Source organism: Gekko japonicus, unplaced genomic scaffold, assembly GCF_001447785.1.
Source record: "Gekko japonicus isolate JY-2015 unplaced genomic scaffold, Gekko_japonicus_V1.1 scaffold784, whole genome shotgun sequence".
Lineage (NCBI taxonomy): Eukaryota > Metazoa > Chordata > Lepidosauria > Squamata > Gekkonidae > Gekko > Gekko japonicus.
The window spans coordinates 214061-221918 of record NW_015164207.1 but is presented as its reverse complement, the minus strand read 5'-3'; the positions used below and the strand labels follow the sequence as shown (position 1 = coordinate 221918).

At 63.3% G+C, this 7858-nt stretch overlaps 1 protein-coding gene across 1 annotated transcript in view; it reads left to right on the top strand.

Annotated features, from left to right (window-relative positions):
* The window catches only part of CDH22 (cadherin 22), a 92303-nt gene that overhangs the window by 45450 nt on the left and 38995 nt on the right, over window positions 1-7858 (top strand). The window contains exon 3 of the mRNA XM_015408415.1: window positions 2322-2441. Coding sequence (XP_015263901.1) covers window positions 2322-2441 — 120 coding nt within the window. The remainder of the gene's footprint in view (window positions 1-2321; window positions 2442-7858) is intronic.

Here is a 7858-nt window from a genome sequence, read left to right as displayed (position 1 = left end):
CTTGGGGGGAGAGAGGTGGCAGGCTCTCTCCTGGCTAGATCTTGCTGTCCAGACTCCAGAGTGGGTGGGCACAGAGGTTGTGTGTGTTCATGGCCTGTAGCCGGGCGGGCCCAAGGGCCAGCTGTTGGTCGGGGGTGGGGAGATTCCTCCCGGGCCTTGCGTGGGGCGGGCTGCTCTCTCTCGGAGCAGGTCTCCTTGGGAAGCAATGGCCGGGGGTGCCCTGCCCTGCCCTGCCCCACCCCGGGAGCCAACCGTCTTGTCCGTGGGTTTCCACAGGGCCTGTACGAGGGGGGGGGGTTGGCTGAGCGGGAAGTGGGGGAAGTGGGGTGGCATCATGTAGCCCCGTCTCGTCAGATCTGGGAAGCGAGGCAGGGCCGGCCCTTGGATGGGAGACCACCATGGAAGGCTCTGCAGAGGGAGGCAGACCCCCTCTGCTTACTCTCTTGCCCGGGAAGCCCCTGGATGGGTTTGCCAGAGGTGGGCTGGGGCTCCATGATGGCCCTTTGCAGGCACCAGCGGGGAGGGGAGGGGAGCCCTGGGGGGGGGGAGACAGAGTCTCCCGAGAGGTGCTGTGGTGGGGCAGGGGGGTGCCTGTCCTTTGACACAGGGAGCGGGCAAGAGGACAGCCCTGTAGCTAAGGAGTTTTAGGGGAGGGGCCGGGGGCCCACCAGCCAATTAAGTCAAAGTTAATTAAATTAACTTTGATTTAATTGGTGGAATCCCTAAGGCAGCCCCGGCTGCAACCGAAGGGGGAGGAAACTCTAAATGAGCCCCCCCCCCGGGTCCCGGCTGATTCAGATCTGTTGGGGGGGAGAGGCGAGAGGGAAAGGGCTGGGGGGCGGACCGCAGTGCCCCCAAGGAGCCCCCAAGGCGTCCAGCTCCGGCAAAGGGGCTGGGGAGTGGGCGGGGGGGGAGTAAACTCCCAGTCTGGTCCAGCAGAGCGGCCTGGCTTGCTCCGTGGATCGGATCGGGTGCGATCTCTCTCTTTTTATCATGGCCTGGGCGGGGGGGGGCACTCCTGCTTAGAAGGGTGTTAGGGTTGGCCATGGAGGGCCCCCCCGTAAAAAACATGGGGGGAGAGCAGGCCCCGTGGGCCCCACGTTAGCTACGGGCCTGCACGAGGAGGAGGTGCCCTGAGAGGCAGGAACCCTCGATCCACGGTGGGGGGGGGAGGCCGCTGAGCGGCTCCGGCAGCGGTGTGCTGCCGCAAGTGGAGGAAAGGGCCCTGCCAGGGGTCGGAGGGGGGGGGGCCTTCTGCAAGTGCGGGTTCCAGAGAAGCCGATGCAACGGAGTGGAGTGGGAGGCTCCTCTCGCTGCAGGGAAGCTTTGGGAGGAAGAGCTCTCGCAGGGCAGGGCATCAGCCATCCCCCTTCCCTGCTTATTACCCCCCCCTTCTCCCTTGCGGGACCCCAGGCAGATTCCAGCCGAGGAGAGGCCATGCTGGTGGGGGAGGTGGGTGTGCTTGAGGGCCCCCCCCCGCCACTCCCTGGGGGCGAGAGGGAAAATGCCCCATGAAATCCTGCACGGGGGGGGGCTGCTCTGGGGCACTCCTTCATGAAAGGGCATGTCCCGCGTGGGGTGGGTCCCTGTGTGGACGTGGCTGGCCAAAGGGACTCCCACGTCTCTTGCCTGGGCACAGATCGAGGGGGGGAGCAGGGTGGGAGGTGCTTGGGGGGGGGGTGGGCAAGGCCCCCCTTTGGGGAAGGGACAGTAGCCTATCGGGGGGAGAGATCTGGGGGCTGCAGCCCCACTCCCCGCAACAGCCTTTACAGCCAAAGGATCCGGGCAGCACGCCAAGCGGCCCCCTCCCGAGGAGGCCCTGGAGCGCGGCTGCCAGTCTGGGTCCACGGGGCGATGCCAAGGTGACCGTGGGGTTGTGGCTCTGGGGGAGGGTGGGCCCGGTGCTGGAGGCCGCCTCCTGCTTCTCAACAGATCTGCCTCCCCCTCCCCCAGCCTCGCCCGAGTTGTGCTCTCCCCCCGCCCCCGGCCCCCCTCTTGTCAAATTGAACATGATGTCAAATTAGACCCATCCCCGGGACGCTGGGGGAGCGGAGCACCCTCTTTAATGAGCCAGCCTCGGGAATCAATACCTTAATTGCAGCCATCGGAGGGCCTTTCATCCAATTTATTCTGCTCCTGCCCGGCTACGTGTGCTGCATGAGGCCGCGCCGGGGGCTGCGGGGAGGGCGCCGGGCCCCCTTGGCAGGCCCTCTGGGAGCTCCCTGGGAGGGGGGCATCGCTGGCCGGAGCCCGTGGGGGTGGGCATGGGCAGGTGGGGCTCCAGGGGGGCCGCTCACGCTCTCCGCTCCGTCTCCCCCCAGGCACATCTGTCATGCAAGTGATGGCCTCCGACGCGGACGACCCCACCTACGGAAGCAGCGCCCGGGTGGTCTACAGTGTGCTGGAGGGGGAACGGCACTTCACCGTGGACAGCCAGACAGGTGAGTGCCCCTCGGGGGCCCTGCGGAGCGGGCAGGCCTGCCAGGGAGGCGGGACCCTGGACGTGTCCCTGTGTCTGCGTGTCTGTGCTCACCTGCCGCTCTCTCTGGAGCAGAGCGAGAGCCAGTTTGGTGTTGTGATTAAGAGCGCAGAGGACTCTAATCTGGGAGGACGGGGTTTGACTCCCCCACTCCTCCGCCTCCACTTGCACCTGGCTGGATGACCTTGGGCAAGCCGTAGTTCTGACAAGAGCTGTCCTTGGAAAAAAAAGAGCCGTTTCTGTCAAGAGCTCTCTCAGCCCCACCTCCCTCCCAGGGTGTCTGTCTGTTGTGGGGAGGGGAAGGGGAAGGAGTTTGTGAGCTGCTCTGAGACTCCCCTGGGTAGTGAAGGGCCGTCGGGTATAAATCCCATCTCTTCTTCTTCTTCTTCTTCCGAGACTTCCCCTGTAGACGCCCTGGAAAGCAGGCGCAGCACGGAGGGAGCCTGGGATCGGGCCCACAGGACCGGGGTGGCGGGGGGATTGCCCTCCGTGCTCTTCCCCCACTGTGGCAAGTGCCCCCCGGCTGGTTCAAGAGCGGGCTTTCCCCCCTCTGCTGGGGCTTAATAGGATGGGGAGGAGAAGAACGTTTTTGTTTATTTGATTAAAGTCTCAGTGACTCACCTGGAGTCTAGAACAAAAGCTTGAGTCCTGTGGGGGACCTCTACGACCGACAGAGTTTAATGCTGGGTGCTTTCATGCGCACACAAATTAAACTTGGTTGGTCTTAGAGGGGCCACTGGACTCAAATTTTGTTCTATGGCTTCAGAGCAACGCGGCCACCCACCTGAATCTGTCTTCACCTGGAGCTGCGACAGGAAAGGCGGGCTGTCATGGAAGGGAGCGATGAAAAATGGCGGACCCGGCGGGCTTCTCCCCGCAGATACGCCTCCAGGCATCTGCCACGCGGCCTCAAACACTCAGCAGTTAGCAACGATCCACCACCAGCCGAGCCCCAGACCGAGAGTTCCCGTCTATCCCTTGTGGCTCATAGCCACTGATGGGCCCCTGCTGTGTAGGGTTATCCCGTCCCCTCTTGAAGCTGTCTCTGCCCATAGGTGCCACGATGATCTCTCCCTAGGTCAGTTGCCACCCGTTTGGACCCCATCAGGGTATATTTATAGTTAGGATTTTGGGCTCCAATGTGGATGACTTTGCACTTGCCCACGTGGAACCTCGTTTGCCACGATGACGCCCGCTCGTCTGGCCTTGACAGATCCCTCTGGAGTGCCTCCCAGTCCTCCCTGAACAACTCCGTGTCATCGGCAAAACTGGCCACTTCACGGCTCACTCCCAACTCTGAGTCATGAATGAGCACGTTAAAAAGCACCAGACCACCAGTGCCGAGTCCTGCGGCACCCCCGCTGCTTACCACGGAGAGAATTGCCCATTGAGACTCACGCTCTGTTTCCTGTTAATTAACCGGTTTCTATTCCACAAGAGGTCTTGTCCTCTTATCCTGTGACGGCCGGCTTTACTCGGGAGCCTCTGATGAGGCACTTTCCCAAGAGCTCTCAGCCTCAGGTGCCTCCCCCCCCCCCTGCTCTGCTGTTGCCTGGGAAGGCAGCCCGTGTGGGAGAAGGACCTCCCCCCCCCGGGAGCTGGGTTGTCCTTGGTTGTCCAGGGGCAGGCGGGATCTGCCCTCCCTCGCCGGCTTCCTTGTGACACTTACCGAGCAGCTGGGTGACCTTGGGCGAGTCCCAGTTCTCTCGGTGCTGCCTCACAAGGTGCCTGTTGAGGGGAGAGGAAGGGAAAGGCGACTTAACGCCGCTTTGAGACTCCTTCAGGGAGAGAAAAGGGGGGGTATAAAAACCTCCTCCTCTTCCTCCTCCTCACTCAAGCCCCCTCTCCCCCCTCCCCTTGCACCTTGCCTTGCTGCCTATGTGGTTGAGCCCTTGCCACCCCCCTTGCTCCCATGCCCGCTTTGCGTGGGCACTTAAGAACCGAAGAACATAAGAGAAGCCCATGTTGGATCAGGCCAGTGGCCCACCCAGTCTAATACTCTGTGTCACACAGTGGCCAGAAAGACCAGGGGCCATGGACTTGCCATGGACTGGCCTTTGAAGACCTGCTGTGCGCCGCCAGAGCTGGGCGGGGGGCCCCAAATGTCACCGCCCGGGTGGGGGGGGCTCTTCCCTGGGGGGGGGGGTGAGGCCTCCCGGGGCCGGCCTCCTGTTCGGAGGGTGGGCTGCGGGGCTCTCTGCGGGGCTCTGTGGGCTCTGCGTGGTTAGCACCCGGCCTTTGATTAAAGGTAACACTTTAAATTAAGGATGGCTTTCTAAATGCTCTATTAATATTTAATGGGCGCACAGCGGAAGGCGCTCCTGCCTTTAATAACTTCTAATAAAGCCGGCCGTAAAAGGGGCCTGTGATAAATCCCCGAGCAGATGATGCCCTGACGGCCCCCCCCCATCCCCAGTTCGGAGGGAGGCCATACGGAGGGAGGGGAGCGGAGAGGTTCGCTGCCCCCCAACCACTCGGCTTCTCCTCCTCCTTGGCAGGGCCCGGGGGGGGCCCTCTTGCTCCGTCCGTCCACCTGTCTGTCTGTCGCACACCCTTCCTGCCAGGAGTCCAGGCGGCACGCAGGCTGCCCCTCGCAGGCAGCACCAGGAGATCTCCGGACGGCAGAACCAGTTTGGCGTGGTGGTCAAGTGCGCAGAGGACTCTAATCTGGGAGGACCGGGGTTGATTCCCCCACTCCTCCTCTACTTGCACCTGGCTAGATGACCTTGGGCAGGCCATAGTTGTTTCTGAAAGGGCCGTTTCTGTCAGGAGCTCTCTCAGCCCCACCCGCCTCACAGGGTGTCTGTTGTGGGGAGGGGAAGGGAAAAGGAGTTCGTAAGCCGCTCTGAGACTCTGAGTGAAGGGCAGGGGGTATAAATCCAGTCTCCTCCTCCTCTTCCTCTTCTTCTGCCGTTCCCCTGGAGAACCTGGCCACTGTGGAGGGTGGGCTCTGTGGCCTGGCACCCCCCCCCCAAACCCTGCCCTCCCTGGGCTAGGCTCCGCCCCCATAACCCCCAGGGGTTTCCCAGCTCAGACTCAGGAGCCGCCTGCCCACGGCCGCCACCACCGTCCCTCCCCGAGAGCCTCCTGTCCTCATGGGGTCTGAGGACCCCGGGAAACCTTTATCCTCGGGGCTCGCCCAAGTGGGGCCTGCTGCGGGAAGCCGGAGGGTGCTCCCGCCTCAGAGGCCTCCGTGGCGTTCCTTCGCCCCGAGCTGGCTGGCTGAGTAGCCGGCCTCCTTGCTGGGCGGAAACCCTCCCTAAGGCAGCTCCCAACCCAGCAGCCAGCACAGTAGGATGGAGCCAGGAAGGCAGAAGAGGATCGATAGTAAAGCCGGCAATAGAAACAAGCAGAGACCCGGCTAGAGACAGGAAAGCAATCCCGCGTGCCAAGCGGCGGCGGCGGTTCCCGCTGGGAATCTTCTTCACGGGGGGGGGGGGAGGGAGTCTCCAGGGAGGGCCCAGGCCCAGTAAGGCCCGCCCACAGCCCACCGGCTGGCCACGCAGAGGTGGGTTCCCTCCCCCCCACCTCTCCAGCTCTGGTCTCGGACTCGCCCGGTCTGCTTGCCCGCCTCCCATTGAAGGGAGACATGCCGGCACAGAGCCGCGTAGCCTGGGTCCTGCTGGTGCCAGGGTGGCACCGGAGCATTCAGGGTCTCTCGAGTGGGGAGCCTCCAGGGGTCCGCCGTGGACTGTGGGTTCGGTTCTGCCCAGCAGCCGAGCCGAGATTTCGGACTGGGTTTGGCTCTGCCCGGCAGTGGGGGGCAAAGGCCAAGGAGACCCGGCCGGCGGGGGGGCATCATGCACCTGGCGAGCGGCTCGGCACGGCTGCTCCTTCCCGGGCCCGGAGCAGGAGGTTTAATTGCCCGTCTCAGCAGCTTAACTCGCAGAGCCCTCCTGATCATTAATGCTGTAAAAGGAGCCATAAAATCTGGCACATTCATTTTTTTTTGTAATATACGGTGGTGGAGAGCCGCTTCCTTTTCCTTTTTGACTTTGACCTGCTTTTCTCCTGCCTCGCACTCCTTGGTGGACGCGCTGTCTCAGGGGAGCGTCCCCCGGGAGGGGCCATCCGGTGCCTCTTTGCGCCCAGCCGGAGGAGGCCTTCTGCCAGCAATGGATGCCCCTGCTGTCTTCCCAGCCACCCCCTCTGCAGGGGACTCGGAGGGGCTGGGACGGGCACAGCTGGAGCCGGGCAGAGCAGAGCAGGGGGGGACGCGCGGGGCGGCCGGGGGGGGAGCCTTCTGCGGGGAAAGGGAGGGGTGGCCACGCCTGCCTGCCTGCCTGCCTGCCTCCTTTGTGGGGAAAGCAGCCTGCCTGGCCGGGGGCCTTCCTGGGGAAGGAGGGTGTATTTACCGACCTGGAGGGGGAATGAATATTTAACGACAGGAGGGACTTGGGATGCCGTTTCCTCTTCTGCAGTCTTCGGCTGCCCTTCCTCCACGCAGACCTCTGGTCCCGCCTGTCAGGATTAGGGTGATGGCAATTTACAACCACTCCCTCCCCCCATACACAGCTCCAAGCTGGGAAATTCCCGGAGATTTGGGGAAGAAGAAGAAGAAGAAGAAGAAGAAGAGATTGGATTGGATTGGGAGTCTCAGAGCAGCGGACAGACTCCTTTCCCTTCCCCTCCCCACCACAGACACCCTGTGAGGCGGGTGGGGCTGAGAGAGCTCTTGACAGAAACGGCTCTTTTTCAAGGACCACTCTTGTCAGAACTAGGGCTTGCCCAAGGTCATCCAGCCAGGTGCAAGTGGGCTTTCCTTCTTTGGAGGTTTTCAAACAGAGGCTAGACTGAATGGCAAGGGTGCACACCCGTGGGGGAGGCGCACACGCTGGGGCTCTGCCAGCTTTCCACCCTTTGGACCCGCCGCCGCATGTGGAAGGCTGTCCCTTGGCAAGGAATTCCCCATGGCCCACCATGGCTCTGGGAGCAGAGCGCTCCCCCCCCCAGAGGTCCCTCCCGGGTGGCCGCTCTTCAGGCGGATGCCAACAGGTGATGGATGCCCCTCCCTCTTTGTGGAGTCCGAGAGCCTGAGCCGAGATGTGGGCCTTGGCCTCTCACCTCCGGGCCTCTCTGGGGACTCGCTTTCCCTAGCCGAGCCCCTGCTCTGCCCTTCTAGCTGTGGGAATGTGCTGCTGCTGCTGCTGCTGCTGGGGGCGAGGGCAGAGGCTACTGATGCGCACGGTTGCTCCGAGGAGGAGTCAGACTGGTCCGGGCGCAGGCTCCGAGGGAAGGCCGGCTGTTCTGGGCCTGCCCAGTCCAGCCAGCAGAGGTGTGAGGCCGGGGAGGGGCCTGGCCCAAGAGAGGTGGGGTGGGGGGCAGGAGGATCCCCCTTTCTGGCCTTTGGAAAGGTTAAGCCCCCCCCCCCCCGCCGAG